This window comes from Parasteatoda tepidariorum, chromosome 3, assembly GCF_982258835.1.
Source record: "Parasteatoda tepidariorum strain Cologne lab strain chromosome 3, Ptep-v5.0, whole genome shotgun sequence".
Classification (NCBI taxonomy): Eukaryota; Metazoa; Arthropoda; class Arachnida; order Araneae; family Theridiidae; genus Parasteatoda; species Parasteatoda tepidariorum.
The window spans coordinates 57,142,882-57,169,872 of record NC_141757.1 but is presented as its reverse complement, the minus strand read 5'-3'; the positions used below and the strand labels follow the sequence as shown (position 1 = coordinate 57,169,872).

The following is a 26,991-nucleotide window of genomic DNA, read 5'->3' as shown; positions in this document are numbered from 1 at the left end:
AGGCACAACTCTTTAAAAATCTGTCTGCAGACTGAAATCTTAGGTTCACTTTCAGTAGATGGCGCAGCAGCATGAAATGAAGAACGAGAAATAATTTTCTTTACACCGGTAAAAGAGTTGATTGCTGCAGGGGGTTACTTTTGGCAGGCTTCCACTCGACACAGGTAAATATTATTTATTTTCGTCTTCTCTTCGTATTCATTATCAATTATCTTCTAAAAAACTGTATTTTTTATTTTTTTTAAAACTCAAACGATCATATTTTATAAATTGATTTCGATAATTGACAAAAGGGGCGGTGTCTTTAAATTTTAATTTTAAATTATTGCAGTGATTTTTACTGTAAAATGATCGAGAATTTTAAACTAAATTATTTATTTTTTTTATGAAATTTCGATGAATAACTAACAATGTCTATATTCCTGCAGACATCTTTTTTCAAATATTCTTTTCGAACTTAATTATCTGTTTTATTGTCTTCATTTTGTTTTACGATGCATATTTAAATTTTGCATGATAAACTTTGAATTATCAATGATTTTCATTAATTTCTAAACCCCTGCAGACGTCTTTTCTAACTGTTCCTTTCCAATTTAATTAATTATCTGTTTGATTAACTTTATTTTGGTTTACAAAGCGTAGTATATTATATCGAGTATTTTAGAATAACTGATGTATTTTTTTAATAGAAATTATTTATAAATATTTAGATGAATCACTAACAATGTCTATATTCCTGCAGACATCTTTTTTCAAATATTCTTTTCGAACTTAATTATCTGTTTTATTGTCTTCATTTTGTTTTACGATGCATATTTAAATTTTGCATGATAAACTTTGAATTATCAATGAGTTTCATTAATTTCTAAACCCCTGCAGACGTCTTTTTTAACTGTTCCTTTCCAATTTAATTAATTATCTGTTTGATTAACTTTATTTTGGTTTACAAAGCGTAGTATATTATATCGAGTATTTTAGAATAAGTGATGTATTTTTTTAATAGAAATTATTTATAAATATTTAGATGAATCACTAACAATGTCTATATTCCTGCAGACATCTTTTTCAAATATTCTTTTCGAATTTAATTATCTGTTTTTATTATCTTAATTTTAGTTTACGATGCATATTTAAATTTTACATGATAAACTTCATATTATCATTGATTTCTAGACCCCCGCAGACATCTTTTCCAACTGTTAATTCGAATTTAATTAATTTTCTGTTTATCTTCATTTTGGTGTACAATGCATATTTTAATTTTTTATGATAAAGTTTGAAATTTTTTTAAAACATAATATCTGTAGGTAATTAAATGATACTTACGCTATGAATGTTTTCCCCACTTTCAGTTTTTATATTTTTTTGAATCTAAATTAATAAGTTAAATAATATATATTAAGCTATGAATAATAAATACTTACAATCTTTATGAATAATTCAGATTTATAGTAAGAATGTGTTGTTGAATAGTTTTTATCTTTTGTCAAAATCCTTTACTATTTAGTCTAAATTCGTTTTAGCCCATTGTGCAGCTCTAGTGCGACGTAAATTAACAACAACAACAACAAATTCGTTTACTACACAAATTAAACTACTTCAAAGTTCTGTTTGAAGATGTCGCGATAAATGATAGATGAATGTCAAACGATTCTTTGTATTTTTAAGTTAGAAAATGAAGTTTTGAAAAAATAGTGTTCATTGTACTTAATGAGCTTTCTAAAAGAATGTCTAGCAATTTTTTTCTTAATTATTTTATAAAAAATTTATACAAAATAAAATTTATACAAAATATAATAAACTCATTTCATTTTATTTATTTCCTCATTCATTAACCAACTATCAAAATACGTGACAGTTGGAAATTTGGAAATTTATTCTACTTTTAATGATGAAAAATCGCAATTTTTATTATAAAATCTTTCTTGCGAATTGAAAAGTAGACTTTTGCGTTTAAATAAATGTTTTTTTTCAGCCGTTTAAATAAATGTTTTTTTTTTCAGTTTAATTTTGTTATCAAAGTTTGATTGTAAACACATTAAGATTTATTAAATGTGAGGAATTAAGTATGAAATCAAAATGCTATCTGAAAATGGAAATGCTACACACTTTATTCTTACATTAGTTGCATTTCTTTTATTATTGCAAAAAAAAGCTCATTGTAGCTATAAAAATTGCTTCCATGAGCATTTTATTTTTATATTTATTTTTATACGAAAATCTGTCTTGATTGATTAAATATTCAACGGTTAGCGACATGCTAGTTCACTAACCTCTGTTATCAATATTTTATCTTTGGGGATATCTAACTAAAACTACAATAGACATATAAGTTAATCTTAACTTAAGACACGTTAGTTAATCTTAAATTACCTCAAATTCTTAAATTTGTTCTGAATTGATTTTAATCTACCCATTAAGGACCCATTTAATGACCTATTGTTCTGAAATTTAAGATTTAGTTTTGAGAGTTAAATTTGGAGTTGATTAAGAAGATATTTTTTGTTGTTGTTGAAGAAGGGATAGTAAAATGCAAGCTTGTAACACCATGCTGTTTTAAAATATCATACTTCTAAAAATTATATTACAATATTTTGAAGATTCTATATTTTTAATACATTCATAGATTATATTAAAAATATAGAATAAGATTAGGCTCACAGACGACTGCAGGAAGGTAATAAAAATGAATACTGATTTACTGGTTAATTCGCGTTTGTAATGTCGCTCTACAGTAGTGTAAAATATAAAAAGTGTGTATGAAATAAACAAAAAAATATTCCAATTACGTATATAAACTATAAATGTAATTTTAACTATAAATGAGGAGATAAAACACTTGCCTTCCAATGAGGTGACCTGGGTTCGAATCCTAGCCATGGCTGATTGATACGAATTTCGCTCCAGACAGAAGTGACTCTATATGTTACTATGTATGTTTATATATAATAGTATGTTCAATATCATTAATATGAGGAAATTCGAAGTCAATATTCTGTATTACAACATGGCACTATATCTTCCCTTTTGTAACGCAAATGGGCAAACGGTCTCTAATTTCATCAAAAAATTCCACCACGATGGTAAATTTGCTCTCATGCTAGATAAAGGAGTTCTTTTATCCTCTGCGTTGTATTGAAAATAACTAGGCAATGGTTGAACATTGATTGTCTGAAACTCAAATTTCAGTCGGCTGTTCAATGCAGATTATACAATCAAATCATGTAATCTATATTTACGCAACGGTATAACAATCAATTTGACTTTATATTGTGAAGGAGCCACAATGGTTCATTAGTTACAGACACTGAGCTGTGTTCTTGTGGAAGACAGAGGTTCGATCCTCAGTTGAGGCTGGAAAACTACCTAGCTTCAGATTGATGGGTACCCGCTTGTCTGGGAAGTAAAGGCGGTTTGTGCGCAATTCAGGCCACATTGTCACAATCATGCTGTTGGTCACAAAATTCTGGAGGCTTAAACTCCATGACCCTCTTAATTCTCGACAGGCTGACGCGGAAGCTTTAATTTACACATTTTCAAGAATCTGGGATATTTAACATACTCTCAATACAATAATTATGGAAAAATCTACAAATAAGTAAATTGTGCAGCGATGGCTCAGGGGATAGAGCTTCCAATGAGGTGTACCGTGGTTCGATCCCGGAGATGGCTGGTCGATACGAATTCCGCATCCGGCTTGCACCGACCACTGTTCTGATGTGAAATATCCTCAGTAGTAAACGGATCATGGATTAGAGTCCTCTTGCCGTCAGGCTAACCGTGGGAGGTTCTCGTGGTCCTCCTCTCCATGTAACGCAAATGCGGGTTAGTTCCATCAAAGAGTCCTCCTCGAAGGCAAATTTCTCCCAATACTTGATCCAGGAGTTCCCTTGTCTTCTTGATTGGGTTCAAAATTACAAGGTTATGGAGTTGAACATTAGTAGTCGCAAACTCAAAAATTGGGTCAGCTGTTCAACGACGGTTATAAAATAAAGTAAATAAATAAAAAGCCATGGTGTGTATTTACGAAAGGAGTGTTTGTAATCGAAGTGAAAACTTAAATACTAAAACAATAATATTATGCAAGTCAGTGCTCAATACTTCTTGTCATGGAATATTATTAAAAGTTAATCTCACTATTCCAAAACAAAGTTAATTTACAGGTGGCCACATAAAGTAGCAAATGGTTCAGATGACTAGAAATTTCGAAGTAAAAAAATTTACCGAATAAAAATTGAGATTTATTTTTATTGATAAGAGAGCATGCATGCAGTATGCTATTGATGTTTTCATAAAATAAAACAAAATGACACAAACTGTCTATATTTTAAAGACGACATCAGAATTGTTCCCTGTTCGTAATAATCTGGTATGAGAACTTCGCTATGGATATAAGACATCTTTCCTTTGTCACCCTTAAGAAATAACGATATAGTTAATGGCATTTTATTTTAAAAGAACAAATGACATACTGTGCACAGAGCACAAATTAAAAAAATTACCACCCTGAATAACTTTTGATCTAATGATCTTAATGGTTTGATGGGGTGACCTTAAATATGCTAATTCATTAGTGCAGTCTATATTTTAAGTTAATCAGACACAAAAACGTGCTTTCTCTGAATAAGCACGCCATTTTTCGTAGGATTAGAAATATGGTCCCCATAGTTTGGTCAGGAGAGCCGATTTTACTTTTTGCGTATTTCCCGGAACTATTGCGTATTCTCGAGAACTTTGAAAGCGAATTGAAATTTTCTTCACACAATTATGAAATTCATTATTCAAATGTAACATTCCCTGCAAAAAATAACTTTTAATAATATTTATTTTTTTATTTTAAGTATTTATAGTTATTATCTTTTTTAAATTAGTCGAAAAAATGTTGAATTGTGAGGCATACAATTTCTTACTTCACTTTAAAGAACGCAATTTTATTTTGCAAAATCGAAAATGTGAGCGAAAATTTCAAAATGACTCAAATTATCAATAAAGTCCAACCGTAAAAATAGGAAAAATACGAAAAAATTGTTTTTATTATGAAAAGTCTTTGTTTGTCTCAAGGATCGTCGATCAAAGTCAATTTTTAGTCATGCATTTTTGCCAAGAGGTTGATTTACTTCTTCCCAGCATCTAAAAATAAACTAAGCAATTTGATTTAATCAATAATCCCCTAAGGGATGCTTTTAATTTCTGCATTTTCTTCGCAGGATATATTACGTTGACTCGGATCAATAATTTAACACTTTTTCACTTTGAAACTTATTTTATAGTATCTACGAGAAATTGAGCCATGAATACGTTTGAATAACCAATTGTGCTGGCAACAAAGATGATTGTACTAGCACTTCTGAAGGTGTTGAAAATAAAAGGGTTCAGGTCTCATTAGTATGAGTTTTTGTTCATAGTTCTCAGAATTTTTTGTATGAGATATATGCATTAATTGGCATATGTTTCGTCTTAAAAATTCGGTACTTAACCCCTTCCTTCTCGCTCCCGTGAAAATGACGGAGTGAAAATTAGCCCGCTATTTCTCGCTCCCGTGATATTGACGGGCTGGAGTGTTCAGTAGTAACGCGCCAATAAGAATAAAACTAATTCATTTCTTTTGCCCGAAAAACATTTTATTTCTCATTTTACACACCTGATGGCAGTACCAGGATATTTTTAAGGTAATTGTAGATAGTTAGTTTATTTTAAACTAGTTGCAGCACTGATCAAATACGTAATACAGAAGCCAAAGAAATAGGCACTTTTATGACCGTTTTCTTGATAATTAACCGATCGTTAAGGGGTTAAAGCAATTTTCAATAGTTTTTTTTTTTTTTTTGATTCACATTTTCTTGTTTTTTGAGCATATATGGTTTTAATTTTTTTAAACTATAAAGAAATACAACCTCAAAAATATAGTTTTTATCTCAAAAAATTATTTTAATACATTTGGAATTTTTAAAAAAAAATGTTAAATAATTAACATTTTTCCAAAGCCAATACAGATTTTTGCATATTTCTTTGAAGATTAAATGTATAAATTTATCTTTTGTAACATGACAAATTTATTTGTTAATTGAAGTCAAATGTGGTATAATTAGCAAAGTTGTGCCCGAAAGTCACAACTTTGCCAGTTTTTATCTCAAAGTGTTTTAATACATTTGGAATTCTTTTTTTTTTTAAATATTGTTAAATAATTAAAATTTTTCCAAAGACAATACAGATTTTTGCAAATTTCTTTGAAGATTAAATGTATAATTTTATCTTTCGCAACATGACAAATTTATTAGTTAATTGAAATCAATTGCGATATAATTAACAAAGTTGTGCCCGAAAGTCATAGTGAATCTAACATTTCAAAAGTTCAATGTTCTCTAACTTTGCTAACAGCATGAGAAACCAGTTAACTTTAAAAAGAAAACTATGACAACTAGAGAGTTCGAAATTTATGATTAATGGAATAGTTTTGAAACGATAAAATTTGTTTGTTGCCGAGGGTAATTGTTTTCGAGTAAATAAAGACTTCCCTATCACCGGATTAGAATGCTATTGTTCTATATCTGTTTCTTATCAAAATTGCGTAAGGTATATTTTTAAACACTCTCAGTGCTATCTTTACTTTTAACAATTAACAAGTAATTAAGCTAATAGTTTGCACTTTTTGGCTGTATTCTACATAGTTGTTGTTGTCATAATTGTTGGGCAAACATCGTATACAGGATAATAGAGAAAAAAATATTCCTTTATAAAGAAAAAGCTATTATACTTATACGTAATTTTTAAAACATTAGTTTGAATTTTATATACTACCAAAGCTAATCGACTTAATCGGACAGATGTCTGTCAATATTTCTTGATTTTTCAGAAGATTTTTTTTAAAGTGATAGTAAAATTTATGCTACTTAATTTTCTTGATGCACTAATGTAATTTAGAATGATTCTAACCGCTGCTACATATGAAAAAATAAACATGGATGTAAATGCTTGATAATCGCATGATGGTAAGTTTAAGCTCTGGAAAAATATAAAATTATTTTGCTTTCACAAATACATAATTACGGTAAAAAATTTCCTTCTATAATTATGGTAAAAAAAAAACCGGCAACAGTCTGGGCATCCGATCAACAGTACGGTAAAGAACATTTCTTACCTTTACGGTTTTGAAACAGTTTACAATGGTATGGCTGTAAAAGCATGGATACAAAACTAAACGGATTTTTTTAAACCATTTACAACTTTCATGGTTTCAAAACCTTAAAAAATTAATTTAACTGGACATAGGAGTTAGACTTTTCGTTAGGTAGTAAGCATTGGAGAGTGCAGAACTAAAATTGGGGAGTGTGGAACACTGGAAACTCTTCACGTTTTGAAGGGAATGAAGGAAGCATTGTTATGTCAACGCTGGGACTCAAACCCCAGTACCGCCAGTCATGAGACTGATAGATTAGCCCTTTCGGCTATAATATGCACGCAGTTGCAAGGAACTAAGTGGTTTCATTAGGTGGGCTTAATTGGTGCGATAAAATTCTGGTCGCTTAACCCCAAAGTTGTCAGGGATCCTATAAATTTATAATAATGGTAGCCATGCAAGAAATCAAACAAAAAATGCTCACAAATCTCATTAGTCATTTAGAAATTAAAAAAAAAAAAATTATATTTAACTTTTAAAAGTTAAACTTTTTAGTTTTATTTTGGCATAAAAATGTCCATAATTTAATTTGTTTTCAGCATTTTTGCTATTAGTGTTTCATTTGAAATATTTGAGGAATTTCTAAGATTAATATTCCATATTTTTGCGTTTTATTATTTTTTTTAAATGCAAAATAAAATTTTAAAGTTCTCTTAAAATTTCCAGAACACCTCTAAAATATGTATATTCCATATTTCACTTCAAATTTATCCTTAATAAATTTTCAGAAAATGTTTTAAAAGTAAAAAAAAAAAATCGTTTTTTTTTCTAAAGAAAGAGGAAATAATTATGGAGAAAAGATCTAGTATTACTCTAACTTTCATGCAGAAAAAAAAACGATACTAAGAGTTGCCCAGGTTTTGTTTCGCGTTTGAATTGACTGAAGTTTCAGAATTTTTTTTAATTAATACTTGAAAGATAATTACATTATTTTGTAAGTAATAAAAAATCTTCGCGAATATTGAAATAATGCAAGAGCAGTTAAACGTAAAGGATTAAAAAAGTGTTTAACGCATAAATATCTATACATATATCTGTTTGTTTTTTGAATTATTAAAAGATATTTTCAATTTTTTTTTAAAATTACAAATTATACTTCACTTTTATTTTAACTAAGCCAAGTATGATTGACCAAGTGCTATCAAACTATTTTTACTGATAGACGCGCAGCATTCTGACGTGTGTACTGGCGATTTTACAAGGACAAGGTTATATTTCCGTAATAATCCGAGGTTATCATTATATTGATTTCAAGTGATTAAAATAACTGATAAAGAATAGTATTACGTTTCATGATTAACTTTTCATGAGGATTCGGTATTGGTTTCCAACATGCATGCACGCGTCATCGAACTTTCTAAAGATATTTTAAAGTATGAATTTTTAAATAAAAATCAAATACCTTTGCATTTTCGCTGAAAACAAGCTGATTAATTAATTCCAAAGGTGCAGTATTTTAATCCACAACAATAACTTAGGGTAAGTTATTTCAATTGGTTATTATTTAAATTGTATATTATTATTCTTGTTTGAAACATTTAGTTTTTTTCACTTCGAATTTTTTTAAATCAAATAATTAAACTTAAGATGTAAATAAATATGTTTAATGCAGTGAAATCAAAATGAATTAACATTAACATAGAATACTTTATTTGAATTTAATTTTTGTAAAGCACTTTTCTGGGAAGGGTTTTAAATATTAAAAAACACATAAAATTTCTTGTTCATAAATTTTTTAGGGCGGCAAAATGGTAAATTAATAAAATATTTAAATTATTTCTATTAAATAATCGTTAATTTGTAAAAACAACTTAAAGCTATTTATTTGTAAATCTTAATCAGATGAGTGTTTTAAACTCAAAACCAAACTTTTAACTAAAGTTATTAAATTATTTTAAATTTAAGGCAAAATTGTCTGCAAAGTTAATAAAAAAGCTATTAATACTAAGAAAAAATCTTATTCTTCTTCGCGAAAATCATTTTCTTCTGATTCGGATAGATTAATTTGCGTAAAAAAGAAAGTTCTTCCGAATTTGTAACATTTCTCTGGAAACATTTGTCTAAAATAGCAGCTTATTTCTTAATCAGCGAAACGCTAGATCAAAACTGATTTATTTAAAGTAATTTTATGAGAGAATAATTTTAAAAATAAAAAATATGTATGAATTTATTCCGTTTTGAAATTATATATATATATATATATATATATATATATATATATATATATATATATATATATATATATATATATATATATATATATATATATATATATATATATATATATATATATATATATATATATATATATATATATATATATATATATATATATATATATATATATATATATATATATATATATATATATATATATATATATATATATATATATATATATATATATATATATATATATATATATATATATATATATATATATATATATATATATATATATATATATATATATATATATATATATATATATTCCGTTCAAAATATTATAAACTTCAAAATAATTTTTATTTTATTTCTTCTTTGGAGCAATTAGCTGAAATAATTTTAGTAGTATAAGTTTAGTTAATAAAAGAAAAAAAATGATTTTATTCTGTGAGGGATTCAATTTTAAAGTCTTCATCATTTATAAAAAGAAATCAATTTGGTTAGTTTCACTCTTTAAATCTTAATATTTTCGTCCCTTCCTTCAAGAAAAGAAAACTATGGAAACAGGAAATCGCTAGAAATTATGTTAATGATATCTATGAAGCAGTTTCGGAAATCAAATTCACGGTCATAGCAATGACTTGGAAATCACTGGTGTGTAACTTTCCACATGATTAATCATTGTGGAAAAAGTTTACTTAATGAAATTTTTTTTGTGTACTTTTATAAAGAAGGCCAGATGTTTTTGAAATTCAATTTTGTGTTTTTAAGAAAACCATATTACATATTCTGTACAAAAAAAGAAAAGGAATGAATAGTCTTAAAGCTACATTCTATTACAAAGTAACTTAACAAATGTAATCAACTTAACAAAAGAATTTCCTTAAGTCGTTTTCAGAGTTCTGTTAAGTATAGAAAAATTTATCCATAGAGCTTGTCTATGAATTTGTTCATCAGCTTTTAAAATTAAAAAGGAGGAGGTTATGTTTTGAGTGATCGAAACAGTCGCCCATTATCAAAACTCATCAACACGTGAATAGCGAATTCAAAACCTATTTTGTGCTTGAAACATGTCGACTTTTTGCACCTTTAAATTTTTTAACTAATTAAGTTTTCTATTGACAAGTCTATCTTTCCGCTTCAGCTTCTTTGGTACAATTAATTTCATAATTATTTCGAATAAGAAAATTTATTCAATTTTTTTTTTGCATTTTTGTTTTTCTTTTTTTTCTTCTCATTATTTTTAAGTAAAAATTTGCTTTAAAACTTGCAAATTATTGTTGCAAAATTATGTGAAATCTAGCAAATCTAATGCATCTTATTTAACTGAAAAATACTTGCTGAAGGGTGACAAATTTTTTTTAGTCAAACGATTTTTAAAAATCGTTTTCAAATTTTCAACTCACAGCTTTTCAATTCTTAAAAAGTTAAAGTTACTTTTGAATTCGGCATCTGCAACTCAATAAAAAAAGAGATTATTTCCAACCATGTGATTTAAATCAAATTTAATTGGATACCCAGAAGCAGGCGTGAGTGTCGAACCTGATTGGCTTCTGAATCGATAAATTTCGCGATTTACCTACAATGACGTCACCTTGCTGATATCCAAATAAAAGTTTTAAACTTTTGATTTCAAATAAAATATACTGAGATAGTTTTCATCAAAAATGCGATATGCTATGACTAACTAAATAATTTTTCTGATACAAAATTATGTATGGTAGAATTGTGTAAGCATGAACTAATTTCTTAACTTTTTACTGCTAACTTTTGGTGCATTATAATTAATTTATTAATTATCTATTTTTTCACTTTAAGTGTATTTCATAATCTAACTTACGCTTACCGTGGTAACCAAACTGAAATTGAGAATCTTGTAAGCTGTATTTTCATATCAATATTTCATTGATATCTCGACAAATTTTTATTTACAATAACACTTATAAAAGGTCAAAATGCTATTTATTTTAAAACAATAGATGGAAATCAAAGAATAATACAAGCAAAATGTAGTTGATAATGTGCTTAATCTTTTTGTAATGTCATCATATGCACTTTCACTGTTTAGCTGTTGAAGAATAATTTTATTCTATTTAAAGCTCAGACGTTTTTTTTTTCTTTTTTAGATTTTCAAAATTTAACTTATTCAGACACTTTAAAATTTCTACAAAATAATTTGAACTTTAATAATTTTTCTTTAATAATTTAAGAATTAGGTTTGGCATTTTTATTAACATTAATAAAAAGTATTTAGTTTTATTAGTAGACCGAAGAGGATAATTATATACATTTATGAATCTTGATGCTTTTTCTAATTTAATTTACACTCATGTCCATAAATTAAGGATAATGAAGTTCAGGCACAAAAAGAGACAGAAGTCAAACAAATTTTACTTATTTGTAATGTCTGTGTATTAAACAAAAGGTAAAGAGCAAAAAAGATGCTATATGTTTGACATAATTAATAAAAATTGCAAATTTTTACTCCCTGGAGCAAATTTCAAAAAAGAACCTATTTACAAAAAACAGTATAACATGGTTAGTATGATGGTTAATACGGAGTATGTCTCCCGGACGATGCAATACAGGCCGTACAACGCCTAGGCATGCTGAGTATCAAATTATCAATCTGATCTTGGGGAATATTACACCACTCATCAAGCAATGCCCTCCGAAAGTCCGGTAGACAGGTGGGAGGGGGTTGACGGGCTGCAATTCGTCGGCCAAGCATATCCCACACATGCTCTATTGGATTCAAGTCCGGTGAGCATGCTGGCCAATCCATACGGGTGATATCCTCCGATTGAAGTCATTCGTCTACAATGTTTGCACGGTGAGGACGGACGTTGTCGTCCATAAACAGAAATTCAGCACCCATGGTGCCCCGAAACAAGCGTACATGTTGTTCCAGAATGACATCCCTATAGATGTGGCCTGTCATCGTTACACTCAGAACATGCAGGTCAGTTCTGGAACCAAGAATAATTCCTCCCCAAACGAGCCATCCTGCACCACCGTAACGGTGTCGTTCAATGGTGTTGTCTTGGTGATAACGGGTACCTGGCGCTCTCCATTTGAAAGTCCGGCGAGAATCAGACTGCAAACTAAACCTGGACTCGTCGGAAAACATCACACAAGACCACTGTTGCGGTGTCCACAATGCATGCTCTCTACTCCAGGCTAATCGCAGGCGACAGTGAGTTGCGGTAAGTGGAACACATCTGACAGGCCTATGAGCATATAGACCAATGTGCCCTAAGCGTCTGTACACGGTCTGCCTTGAAACTGTCGTACCGGTAGCTGAAGAGAGCTGACGAGACAGGTCTGATGCTGTGCTCCGTCTATTTCTTTTGGCAGTAACTGCTAAATACCAGTCTTCATTCGGCGTTGTAACTCGGGGGCAACCTGTGCTGTAACGTCTACTCACATTACCATCATCTTGGAAGCGTTGCCAAAGCCTGGAGATGACACTTTGGGTGATTCCAAGTTTCTCGGATACTTCCAGCTGGGTACGTCCACATTCCAGTCGTCCGATGATTCTGCCACGTAAAAATCATTCAAATGCTTCCTTTGTGCCATAACTATGCGGTTATTGCACTGAAAGGCTTTTAAAGCGCTTGTGAACTATTTTACTTCTTTGCCACCATTCCTTACATACCCCTCTCTTACACTCTCGTCATTGTGATGTACTACCAGCGTCATCTAGTGGTTTCCTGTAATTTGCATATTCTTCTTCAGGATGTGTGTGATAATTCTACAGGTGAAATTTTAATTGTAGAGTTTGATTTCCGTGTGATTCTGAATTATCCTTAATTTATGGACATGAGTGTATTTAAAGATGGGTCTAGCGAAATTCTTTTCAAGATGCAAATATTAAGAAAAAGATTTCCTTGCGAAAGGTTTTAAACAATCACGATTAAACTTATGACTAATTAATATATTATAATGTATCAGGTTTTTCCTTTCATTATTATTTTGTTAAAAAAATTTACAGTGATAGAGAGCTTCGTTGTTCGAAATATCATACCATTTGAAAATTCGTTTTGATTGTTTTTTCTTATAGTTGTGGTATTTGCGGAAAATTCCGTTGCGTTACTTATATAGTATGATCAAAAGTTTTCTTAGGCATAATAGATAAGGTGTTCCTTATTGACCTCCTTTTATATGTTTTTTTAGAATTCTTGTGAAAAATAAAGTTCTAAACATTAGGGGTTCGTAAATTAACATTTGAGGGAGAAGAGACAAAACGTTATCAAATTCTATTGAATTAGTTAATGCTATTAAAGGCTGCTAATTAATGAATTGATAAAGGCGGTTCGGAAAACATCAGAACCTTTCAAACTTTCTCTGGAGGAAACAAAAAAGATTTGAAAGAGATTATTTTATACATTTTAAGTTTCATTAGAAAATTAAATCAGGTTTTTGTGTTTTTCTTTTCACATTCATCTTAAATTTTGGTAGCGTTTTCCCCCCTCACTATAATATTAATTCAAGCCCCTTAATATGCATAATTTTTTTTAACTTCATTTTTAATAAGAATTCTATAAATATTTATAAGGGCCATAAAACTGTTCGGTTCATACAAGAAAAAATATAAATTCTTTTCAGACATGAAGATTAGCATGAATAAATAAATTTTTTTTTTGCTTATATTTTCCACAATATATTTTATTATTCACATTGTTTCAACTGTAAAAAAAATTAATAAAATTAAGTATTCACAAAATAAAATATTCACAATTACTTAAAAGTTTGTGGTATATAAAACATTAAAAAGAAAGCAGTTTTACTTTTTTTTCTGATGTTATCAAAGCATTTTCTCATTAAAAAATACCAAACGTGAACATTTTATAGTCTTGATTTGTATAACAATTCATTACTCAAAGCGTTATTTTTAATAAAAAAAAACATTGTGCTGGCCATCATTTTCATGTAGTACCTGCTTTATAAATCATCGTTTATATCTTTTTTTTATTAAATAAACTTAAAATCATAAAACATCCTTTTTACTCAATAACCTTTATGTTTTCTAGGTATCATGTTTCATTCTCAAAAAGTGAGCTGCTCTCTGAAAAAGGCTGTTAAAAATGTTGGCAAAGCTATATCGGCGTCCACCCCTGTTCGAACACAAAGCTCATCGAGCGCCTTATATCCTCTAACTTCCAAAGAAGTTATGGAAAGGGAGTCTAAGTATGGAGCTCACAATTACCACCCCCTGCCCGTTGTAATACACAAAGGGAAAGGTAAGTTAAAGAAAATAATAATAATTCAAATTCACAATACAAAAATGGCTGTGATATTTTACTTCGCAGAACCAATAATTAATCCTATTGATACAGATAGGACACCGTGTCACATATATTTTTTCTGTCGGTCTAATTACAAAAAAAAATTTTTTTGGCTTTTTTTTTACTTACAAAAAATTTTTTTGGGGCATTTTTTACTTACAAAAAACTGTCTAATATTATTAAACTAATCTATATTTAACAGATTTTTATTATCTAATCAGAATTTTATAATTTAAATCTATGTATAACAGATAATATACACCGAAGAGCCATTACATTATGACCACCCTCCATCTATAACAATGGGCTCGCCCAGGTTTTCATGGTGTTTAGCCCAGGAACAATGTTTTCATGCGGCACATTAGGATCCATAATCCTCATAGAACAATCCCTGACGTCTGTAAGCTACTTGAACATAGTTGCCGACCAGGTTCATCCATTCATGGCAACAGTTTTTCCTGCGGGAGATGGTGCTTACCAACAGGATAATGCACCATGTCATAAGGGTTGAATCGTCGAGGAACATTCTAGTGATTTTCAAGTCGTGTCTTGGCCCCCAAATTCACCTGACCTTAATCCAATAGAGCATTTGTGGTCCTGCTTGGAAAACCAAATTCGTGCTGCCACGCTACCCCCTCGCAATGTGAGAGAATTGTAGGACCATTTGGTGAACGCTTGGTACCAGATACCTCAGACTACCTATCAGCACCTTGTGGAATCAATAACACGGCGGCTGCTGGCAATTTTGAGGGCTAAAGGTGGTCCTGCATGTTATTAGCAGGGTGGTCATAATGTAATGGCTCTTCTGTGTATATCGGACAAATAATATATATTTGTACAAAAATAAAAATGTTTGAATTTTTTTTCCATTCATATTCAAAAATTAATGAATAATTGATTTGAAAAATTAAAGAAATTTCAATGATGAATAACTGCTTCTCTTATATCTAAATAACGGCAAATAAGTGCAAATTTAAAAAACTGTTTGAAAGTGAGCAGTGTTGGGAAGATACTCTTTGACGTAGAAAAAGAGCCGGGTTTTATGCTGTATTTCATAATCATAAAATATTAAAATGCTAAATGCAATATTTTCCACTTATTTTGACTTAAATTAATACAAAATAATCAAAAAAGTACAAAAAATATGTTTAATAAAAATTCTGCAAAATGTTAAAGGAGATCTTTATTGAGTTATATCCATATTGATTGCTGTGGACCATGAGTCAAGGTAAAAGTTAACTTAATATTTTTTTTTAAATGAAATGAATTTCTTAAATGGAAAAGATAAAATTTCAATTTCTAAAGAACTTTTATAGTTAGACTTTTACGGTTTATAGACTTAACTGTGTCCTTGGAGAACTAATAAACTGCGTAAGTTTCTAAAAGGATATTCAATAACTCGCCGCCTTATCTTTTAGATTAAAAAAAATATATCATTTCTGTCTAGGAGTTTCATTGAAATTTCTATTCTGAGAATTATGAATTGGAGAGAGAATTCAAGGAATTTTAAGTTAAAAATTCTCAGGATAGAAATCTCTGACAGAATTATTTCGGCTGAAATGATTAAAAAAAATTACAAAGTTAAAGCGATGAATTTCTGAATAGTTTTTTGGAAATTTTATTGAAGTTTCCTTGTCTTTTGGATTGGGTTCAAAAATCCAGGCCGAATTTACTACCATTTAGCGGTACCTTCACAAATTTAATTTGTGAAAAACAGTAGTTTCACAAAATACTTTTTCTTAAAAATTTTTTTTTTTTGCATTCCTTTAGAAACGATAAATCCATATTTTGACCATATTTTTGTGTTGATTTTTTAATATAATTTTTAATTTTTCACAAATTATGTCTTAATTTTCACAAAATAGGTACCTCTCAGAAAAACCTAGACAGACCCCTGATTAGTAGTCGCAAACACAAAAGTTGGGTCGGCTGTTCAACGACGGTTATAAAATATAAAAGGATTTAAACATGGCCACTCTTCATTCTATTTAACTTTAAAAAACATTGTTTTTTCTTCATTTAATAGGCTTATATATATATTTAATGTGATTCATGTTTGATAATTCTGCTTAGGTATACATGTATGGGACGTAGAAGGCAAACAGTATTTTGATTTTTTGAGTGCTTACAGTGCTGTCAATCAAGGGCACTGCCATCCTAAAATCTTAGAAGCACTAGCGAAGCAAGCTGAAATCGTAACATTAACATCCAGAGCATTCTACGCATCAGCTTTAGGGGAGTATGAAGAATTCATCACGAAAAAATTCGGATATCAGAAAGTCCTTCCTATGAACACAGGTACGTCACTCAGTATATTGTATATTAACTCATTAGATCCCATAGACGCTTTCAGGGGAGGGGGGTCTATAAAAATTTAGAAATATTTTAGATATTTTTTTCCCGTTAAACTGTGCTACCGTAAAGTGCTCGACTTCGCGCGCAGGTCGTCGAGCTACCGAAGCGGGGGTGCCATCCCCTCCGCAGAGGATCAAAATTGTGATGGCATGTCTTCGGATCATCCTCCGGGATGTTTCCCAGACCGTCGTCAATAGCCCATTGTGCAGCTCTAGTGCGACGTAAATTAACAACAGTAACAACAACAAGACATTTTTTTTCAAAAAATTAAAATTTTTTTTTGATCTATAAATCTTTTAAAAAATACATAATAAAAAAGTATGCAATATTATATATTTTTAATTTTTTTAAAATAGAATTTATACTAGAGAATACTGAAGACAAATTTTGGATAATTTTTATTAAAATAAATCGAAATACGTTTATAGTAAGGCATGATATAACAAAAATTAGTTAAAGAGCTTAAGAACTAAACGATCAGCTTCATGCACATTGTAACGAATCCACAACCTGTATTTAATATATCCGTCTGTTTGGAAAGCGAAAATATTAAATTACGATTGCGAAAGCTCCAAATTTGTTTGATTAATTTCGAATGTTATTTTTTAAAAAAATGATTACTAGGCAAAATTATTTATGTTCACTAACAGATCTTTCGACCACGAGATCACTACCAGATATTTCATATAAATTTACAAATCAAATTAGACACAAAATGAACATATAATTTAATTTTATTTTAATGAACATATAATATTAGACGTGGAGGTTAAGGCGTAAGCAAATATAATTCTTTATATTTAAGGTAAATAATTTCAACTTTCGTAAAAAAAAGTTTTTTTTTTAAGTTAAGTAACAGCAATTATTGTGAAGCACTCATCGTGATTGTTGAGCGGCAGCGAACTGGGGGCCTCCGCTCTCTTGTACAAAATATTGTTGAATTGGACATTAATGGACTAACGTTAAAAATTTCAAAGCTCTAATTTGATTGGATAATTATTTCCTGCAGGTGTTGAAGCAGGCGAAACAGGTTGCAAGTTGGCTAGGAGATGGGGTTATGATGTAAAAGGTATAGGAAAGAACAAAGCCAAAATCATTTTTGCTGAAGGAAATTTCTGGGGACGAACCTTATCAGCCATTTCAAGTTCTACAGACTCTTCCAGTTATGCAGGGTTTGGTCCTTATATGCCGAATTTCGAACTTGTGCCTTACAATGATACAAATGCCTTAGAGGTGAGTACAATTTAGATATAACATGCTTTAAAAAATGTAAACGAATAAGAGAATATAAAATGTTATAGTTAGGGTAGATTTTACTTTAACCCTTTGACGCAAAAATTTTAAACATATGTTTTTCATTATTTTTTATTAATTTAGATCAAAAGTAGTGAAAAATATTAAATTTAGTATTTTAAATTTAGTAAAATAGTGAATTTAGTATTTAGTATGGTTATGAAATACAGTATGAAACGCCAGTGTCTTTCTGTTTTAAAGTTAAAATTGTCCAAACACGGCTCACTTCCAAACAATAATTTTTCAAATTTGTACTTATTTGTAGTTATTTAGATCTAAGTAAAATAGTTATTCATCATCGAAATTTCTTTAATTTGTAAAATCAATCACTGATAAATTTTTGAATATAAATGAAAAAAATTTCAAACTATTTTTTTTTTTTGAGGATATTATATTTTAGTACAAATATAATTCATATAATATAAAATATTTTCTTTACTAACTAATAGACTGTTTTTTTATTATAAAAAAATACCAAAATATATTTTTGCTTGTACTTAGAACGTCAGAAAAATATATATAAAAGAAACACAGGTCTCCCATCTGCGGCAAAGGGTTAATATTGAAAAAGCTAATGAATTTTAATCAGTTAAACAACTTTATACGAATGCAAGGTTTGATATTGGAGTAACAGGATGTAAGTTAAATAGAAGACTTAAAAATTAAGGGGCTAATCTTTTGTGAAAAAGATATGAGCTTTTTATTATAAGTGAAGTGTCTAAACGAATTGTCTTAAACTTGATTGAGTGAAAAGCCAAAATCATTGAAAGATAACGGAAAAAAGAATTGCATTCTTACAATAAGCCTTAGATATGATTATTTTAGCGAGATAAAAAATTTCTTTCAGTTGTAGAGTGCTGTGTGTACTGTTGGAATATGTTACACAGAAAGACAATTACATTTAAAAAAAAAAATGTGGATTTTTATCATTATTCAGAAACGAATTTTTTAGTTTAAGTGACAAAAAAGTGCAAATTTTTCGGGTTTAAAATTAATGAAAAGATGGTTAAATAGCTCAATGGCATACAATATTGCTTTTCTTAAAACTCAAGTTCTGTTCCTTTTTTCTTGCCACCTTGTATGTGTTGTGGCTTAAGTTTTCTCTATGCGATATTACGAAAAGAAAAGCGAACGGTTAAATTTTTTTCAAATATGAATTATTTCTAGAATTGTATTGTCGAAAGAGAAAGTTTTAATGGATGCATCAAAAACATTATAATCCTCATCATCGTCCTAGAGTTCCTTGTCTTAACAGCTTTACTGTAAAACATTTTTTCTGCAGAGATAGTGTTAGTGCAGGAAAACCAACAGTCATAACGTTTCGAATTTTGAAGTTGAACTGCCTGTTTGGGGGGTGGGAGAAAAAAAACGATTGGAGGCTTAGCGAGGAATTCTCCATATTAAACATTTTTACAATTTTTTATAGATTTCATAATAATCGTTTCTGCGGATTACAATTTTGAGAGCAAAAATACGCTGTTTTCTCCACTTCTGTCTTTTTTATTTAATTTTTTTCAATTAAAATAAAACAACATTGACACTTTTTTTTCTGCAAGAAAATTAAAGTATTTGTTCTAAATAGCCCTGTTATTACATTTCTTTGTTTATAATGCAATTTATAAGTTCGAAAATAAAATTTAAGGATTTCAAATTAATTTGTTGAATATTTTAAATATCTACATAATAGTTGTGACAATTAGATGCTGAAACATAATTTTCTTCAAAAGAACAATAAATTTCTAAATCTTTCTTGTTCAGATTAAAACATTTTTATAAACTCCTTTAATCGCACTGAAATTTTAAAAGAATTCTACGGAATCTCTTAAAATTCCCTAAAAACCATTGCTAGATGAAAAAAATAAAACATTTTATTTAACTAGACATTGTTCAGCGAAGGATATCTGAATAGTGTGCAATACAAAAAAGCGAAAACAAATCGAAAAAAGCTACAATTATTGCAAGTATCAATATTTAATAAATTTTAATAATGAGCCGTGCTGGCTCAGGGGATAGAGCTTCCACCTTTCTATATGGTGAACCGGGTTCGAATCCCAGCGATTCCTGGTCCACACGAATTCCGCACCCGGCTCGAACTGGCTACAACGCTGACGTAAAATATCGTCAGTGGTAGACCTATCATGGGTTAGAGTCCCCTGGCGGTCAGGTTAACCAAGGGAGGTTTTCGTGGTTTTCCTCTCCATGTAACGCAAATGCGGGTACGTTCCATTAAAAAAAAGCCCTCCACGAAGGCATATTTCTCCCAATACTTGATCCAGGAGTTCGCTTTACTTCTGGATTGGGTTCATACTCACAAGGCTACGGAGTTGAACATAAGTAGTCGTAAACCCGAAATTTGGGTAAATTCAAAGCTGATTATGTAAAAAAAAATTTAATAAAGTAATTTAAAAATTGAAAAAGTTTCATTTAATTTTTTACAGTTGAATCAGTTTGATGGGTCATTGACGTGACTGAAATATTTGAATTATTATTATAGCAATAATGGAGCATAATAATAGGTGTTTTTAATTCGAAATTTTAGGAAAAACTAAAGGATCCAGATGTTTGTGCTTTTATGGTAGAACCAATTCAAGGAGAGGCTGGTGTCGTGGTACCTGATCCTGGCTACTTGAAAAAAGTTCGTGAGTTGTGCACCAAATACAACGTTCTATGGATAGCTGATGAAGTTCAAACTGGACTATGCCGAACTGGAAAGTAAGTTGAATGTATGTGCTATCACCAAAGTATTCAATTTAAGCATAATAGAGAATAATGCCTAGTCAATATTTTATGTCTTATCTTACAAAGAAGTAACCAAAGTGCCACTCATCAATCGGGCTGAATTTTTTTTTTATAGATAATTTTTTATTACATAGTTAGAAATCACAAATAAACTTCCAAAAACTCATAGATTTGAAAAAATGTTTAAGTATTATCGAAAACTATTGTAGATGTTTAGGAAGAGAAAAATATCGTAATTTTTGCAAAATTTATTTTACTTTGCGTTTGTAAGCAACTACTTTCCTTTAAAAAAATGAGTTGTATACAAATATTACAGTTACTTTGAAAAAAAGCGGCTATGATCCAGCAAAATTAAAAGGAATATTAAAAAAAAAAAATTTGTGCAATCTTAAAAAAAAAGTATGTGTTTTACTTTTAAGGAAACAATTTTAAGGTTTGAAACAAATACAATGAAATCACGATGTAAAAACATGCCGAACAAATACACAGCAAAAATAAATTATTAAATCGTGAATATGATGATACATATATTTGTCTTATTATAGAAACTTGCACTGAATTAGGAAACTCAAACGGAAATTCTAAAACTCATTGAAATATTTACAAAACGTGACGATGCATTCATTGATGAACAAAATTTATTTCTCTATCATATATTCAAATCGAAATGGTGACATGATTCAATAATATGAAAATAAATAAAGGACAAAATGCAGGGAGGAGATTCAGGAAAAAAATCAGAAATATAGAGTGAAATAACTGAATTGTCACAGAAGAAAACAAATGCTCTTTTCTTTACGGAAAAAAAAAATCTTATATAAATAGTGAAAATTTTTCTTATAGTATTTATTCCTGTAGCTCGCCATTCATTGGGGTTGAAGAAAAACTTTAAAATTATAAGAATTTTCATATGCTGCTTATTAAGCAAATAAATTTTTGAAAAAAATTTATTTGGAAAGTTTGTTTGTTTAGAATTCATGTTAATTTGATTTAAGGTATAAATGCTTCATTAAATGATTATAGTTGCACAAACCACTAAGGCCAAAGCCCTGTTTGCTGAAAATGTCTTTTCAATCCCTATGCTTAGGAATTTTTATACTAATTATATTTTATCGTTATTAAAATTAATTATAAATTTTAAATGATCTCTCTCTCTCTCTCTCTCTCTCTCTTTATATATATATATATATATATATATATATATATATATATATATATATATATATATATATATATATATATATATATATATATATATATATTATATTTATTTATATATTTATTTATGAGTTTCAAAAACTTGAGTCTGAAAGGGAGTAGTATTTCTTAAACAACTTTTTCTCTTAATAGTTTTTCAGAGATAAATAGAAGTGAAAATATTAATCGCATTTTCAATTAATAAGACTTTTCATATAGCAAAACTATCATTTTTTTTAGGTGGTTGTGCGTTAATCACGAAAATGTTAAACCAGATATCCTATTATTGGGAAAAGCTTTATCTGGAGGAGTATATCCAGTAAGTTAAAATGACTATTTGAAAAGTACTTTTATATTTTTCTCGGTATTAATAATTCTGTATTAATCAACAAAAATTATGTCATCAAAGTATTGCAAAAAGATATTTATTGTAGCATTTCAATCCCATATTTGATAAACAGAATGATCTTTGGCGACATCTTCAATATAAGTTCAAAAAGTTTTGGAGCTTTTTATTATTTCTTTTAGGTGGTAGTTTTTTCGATTTTTCATGCCATTTATTTTAATTTTAAAACAGTAAATTATTTTTCTTTTGATTATTTCTTTTATGTGGTTGTGTTAACGATGCATACATTTCAAGCCAGTGTTCAACTTTTGTTTATAATATGGAACCATTTTTTATTTTTATTTTGAAAGAGTAAATTAATTTGAACTAGAAGTGTCTGAATCTCGGTTATAGTTTCACGGAAAAACTGAGACCGATAAAATCTAGAAATCGCGAGACTGATAAAAATCAGAAAAACAGCCTATACATCAAAAAAGAAAATTAAGATATAAGTTACCTTTACATCGTATGTTTTTTCAGTTAATAATAAAAGTTAACGATTAGATACCATTTAAATTTAGCTATTTTATTATTTTTCTTTTACATCTGTTCAACAAAATTCAATGACAATATTAATGTCCACGAATGATAAATCTTTTGTAGCTTCATTATTTGCTAACAATAAAAGCATTTCATAATACTCCGCGACAATTTTAATCGAATAATTAAAAAAATAAAAAAAATAAACGGTGCTTTTTCTTTTATTAACCTTGATTGCGATTCGAGATTGTGGTTTAAAGAATAAATTTTGAATTTCACCCATCGATGATTTGCATCATTTTCAGGGACGGTTTGAAAAACGTATCATGTGATACGTGATAACGAATTTGTATTTTTCAAAGAATTTTTTTAAATGAATTAATTGTATGTATTCAATATTTTTTAATTTTATAAATGACAGCTGTTATTAAACACTGATTTGATAATTTAACATTATTTATTCATAAATTAGAATACAAAATAATTTCCTGCAATTTTAATAAGAAAAAGGTAAGTTGTATTACTTAATAACGAATTTAAATTGATTCTATTACTTACAATCAATAATTTTTTCGAACATTTAATTGAAAGAATACTTATTTAGAATTTTATACTTAATTTTAATAGTAGTTCATTTAATCGATATTTTTACATTTCATCCCTAAATTTTAGACAGGTTTCAAAACAAAATAAAAAATCAGCTAGGGAACTTCTTAATTGACTTTACATTCAGTATTAATATAAAGCTATAAATTAAATGATGGGATTTGAGAATTGATGGGCTAATCTTATTTTTCCTTGTACAAACACTTCCAAGTAATTTAAATTTCTAGTTTTGATATATATTTCCCGTTTTTCTAGGTTTCCGCTATCTTAGCTAATGATGAAGTTATGCTGGTTATAAAACCTGGAGAGCATGGTTCAACTTATGGAGGCAACCCTCTAGCTTGTAAAGTCGCCATGGCTGCTCTTCAGGTAAAATAAACTGTTGGCATAAAAATAATGTTTATTACTAATTAGTCTAATTTATTAATAATTGAATGAAAACCTGTAAATACAAAATTATAGTTAAGTATTTTAGTAACGTTAAAAATATATATTATAGATAGCATTTCATTCATAACATTTTATTCCAGATTTTTTTTTGGAAAATAAAAATAATTTAGCGCCACTTTAGTATAGAGTAGTTTTCCATTATTCGATTATCAGCCAAAGTTCACCACAAGAGTGGGAATTTTTAGAAATTATACCAAAGGCAGCTTGAGCCCCCAGCAACAACTATTTGGTAAAGGTGGATTAACAGGCCTCTGAAGCAACTGTATCTGATGTTTTCTTTTTAAATCATGAAAAAAAAAAAAAAAAAATTTGTCTTAAGAAAAACTGTTAAAACAAGCATGATTGTTATTTTAGACCAACCCAAGCCGAAGGAATTTATAATAGTTTCTAACAGCACTAGTTAGTGCTCCCAATTAAGACCAATATGTGCTTTTACTAAATTATCTTAATATTTTTTATAAAGAATTAAAAATGTTTGTACACTTATTATGATCTTGTTACTAAATTATATAAAATCTCCAATTATGGTGCTTTTACTGAATTTTTTTTTTTTTTTAAATTGGATAATTTTTAAATGCATTTTTTTTTCTGTGAGTTCTAATGTTTTTTTTTTAAGTGTTAAAAGTTTCTTTTTGGTATTAAAATAGAAGGAGAAATAAAATTTAAATTTATATGTAAACTTTTTATGTTTTGTTTTCATTGTCTTCTGCCACGGTTAAAATAAAAATATGCAAGCAATTTATACATAAATTTTAGTGCTGATTGCTTTTAATAGAATTGTACACGTAAAAATTCATTTGCTCTTTGCATAATTTACCTACAAACATTATGCTTGAACAACTAAACTTCATATGTGAATATGTGATTTTGTACATAAAATACACGTATCTTTTATATAGGTGTTAGAAGAAGAAAAACTTGCAGATAATGCAGAAACGATGGGAAAATTGTTCAGATCTGAACTTGAAAAACTATCTAAAGACAAAGTGAGAATAGTTCGGGGCAAAGGTCTTCTTAATGCGCTAGTCATCAATAAAAGTAAGTTATTCTTTCAAAAACGAAGCTCCAATACAAATAATTTTGATTGCAACAGCAAAATTTTAAACGTTGCCGTGCAGGTGAAATTTATATTTAAAATCTGAGTTTTGAGAAGTAACTTTCAGAAACCACTTAATTATATAGTCTAAGTTTCACGTAATTCGGTAGGCAGTTTTCTATGAATTTTAATAATTTATTTTATAATTTTTTTATACAATGGGATCGAAATTCCAACAAGAAGTAATTTTGATGGAAAATGTAATTTTTTCATAAACAAAGTGTTTTTTTTATGTAGTTCTCCATTTAATAACTTTGAACTGACATGCATGAACATGTGTTTTCTTTTGCTTGGGAAACATTTTATTATACAAATAGCATAAAATTCAAACTTTGTATGAATTTTGAAGCAGTCTTAATTTTTTTTTCCAACAAAAAATGTAAGGTTGAAATGAATGCAACTGCTTTCTGTGGATGCAACATTTTTTTGATCTTTTAAGAGTTTTTTTTAATGAAAATTGTAAAGTAGGATTCAGTTTAATTTAATGTCTTTTTAGCATGTAACTAACTATAAGCTTTCAGAAAAAGCTACAAGATAAGTAAATCTTGAAGAAGTTAAGAGTTGTGCCATCACTCCTTGATGTAAAAGGTAATAGGGTTTAATGCAAATCTTACTTTTCCAGACTGCGTAGTCAAATTATTCAACAAGCAACATATTCTCAAATTATTCAATAAGCACCTTTTAAGCACTCAAAAATATTTTTAAGCACTTTAAAAAAATATCATTATTTAGGCAGGGTTGGAAAGTTTTTGATAATTGACAGTTTTATCTTGTCTTAACCATCATGTAAAAAAAAAAACCTTTTGTCATTGTTTTTGACAATTGTCAAAAATCATGAAATTTTGAATTATGTAAAACAAATGGCGTTTTCATACTCTACGGACTGACAATAAGCTGAAATAGATTGGGGTTGAATTAATTGTGAAAACGTTGAATAGAACAATGTGAACTGTGCCTTTTTGCATAACTCGAAGCAAAAATCAACACAGTAAAGGAAAAATCCCATTTTGAAAAAGGGAAAATTAAGCACTTTTTAAATACACCCAGTGAAAAAAGCACCTTTAAGGGCTTTTAAAAAACGCTATGCACTCTGTTTCCCATTTAAAATTGTTTTAAAAATAAAAGTTGATTTTGTTTCACTAATCAAATCATTTACTAATCTAATGACAATGTTTTGAAAAGATTATTAATGACACATTCATTTGTTTCTTTAGGTTTTGATACTTGGGATATTTGCATTAAATTGCGTGACAAAGGTCTTCTAGCCAAACCCACCCATGGAGACATCATTCGATTTTCTCCACCCTTGGTAATAAATAAAGAACAGATGACACAATGTATTGAAATCATTCACAACACGATCGCTGCTTTATAAATAGACATGAAGAATTAAATTAACCATTAAATACATTTTTATAAAGTTTGTATTGTATAAATAAAATATTTTTTTACAGTGTTTTATGGTGTAGATTGGTTGCATTTTTTAAATGGAGAAGAGAGTGACTTTAGCTTTATTTAAAAAAAAAAAAAAAAAAAATTGACAAATACAGTCACAAATAGCTGATTTAATACAGTTTGAGGCAATGCTTTACCACAGGTAATTCATTCAAGGAAAAAAAAAACATCTATTCAATAAATAAATAAAGCATCAGCACCAGAAAAAAAAGGTCTTTTCATAGATGGGGCTAGAATGGAGATTGGGAAAATTTTATATTTTTCTCTTTATGTATTTTGTTTACTAACTACTGCTAATTCTACT

At 28.8% G+C, this 26,991-nt stretch overlaps 1 protein-coding gene across 2 annotated transcripts; it reads left to right on the top strand.

Moving 5' to 3' along the window:
• The first annotated feature begins 31 nt into the window (after positions 1 to 31).
• Positions 32 to 26,688, top strand: Oat (Ornithine aminotransferase precursor). Of its 2 annotated transcripts, none has more exons than XM_043042636.3 (9): positions 32 to 164; positions 14,377 to 14,586; positions 16,705 to 16,929; positions 17,996 to 18,219; positions 20,819 to 20,991; positions 22,456 to 22,534; positions 23,942 to 24,055; positions 25,036 to 25,174; positions 26,447 to 26,688. In XM_043042636.3, exons 2-9 carry the CDS (start codon positions 14,382 to 14,384, stop codon positions 26,605 to 26,607), a joined length of 1,320 nt encoding a protein of 439 aa, XP_042898570.2. In that variant the 5' UTR covers positions 32 to 164; positions 14,377 to 14,381; the 3' UTR covers positions 26,608 to 26,688. The 2 variants fall into 2 exon arrangements, with proteins under 2 accessions (XP_042898570.2, XP_042898618.2); XM_043042684.3 differs by lacking the exon at positions 32 to 164 and adding an exon at positions 8,438 to 8,656.
• Positions 26,689 to 26,991: the final 303 nt, after the last annotated feature.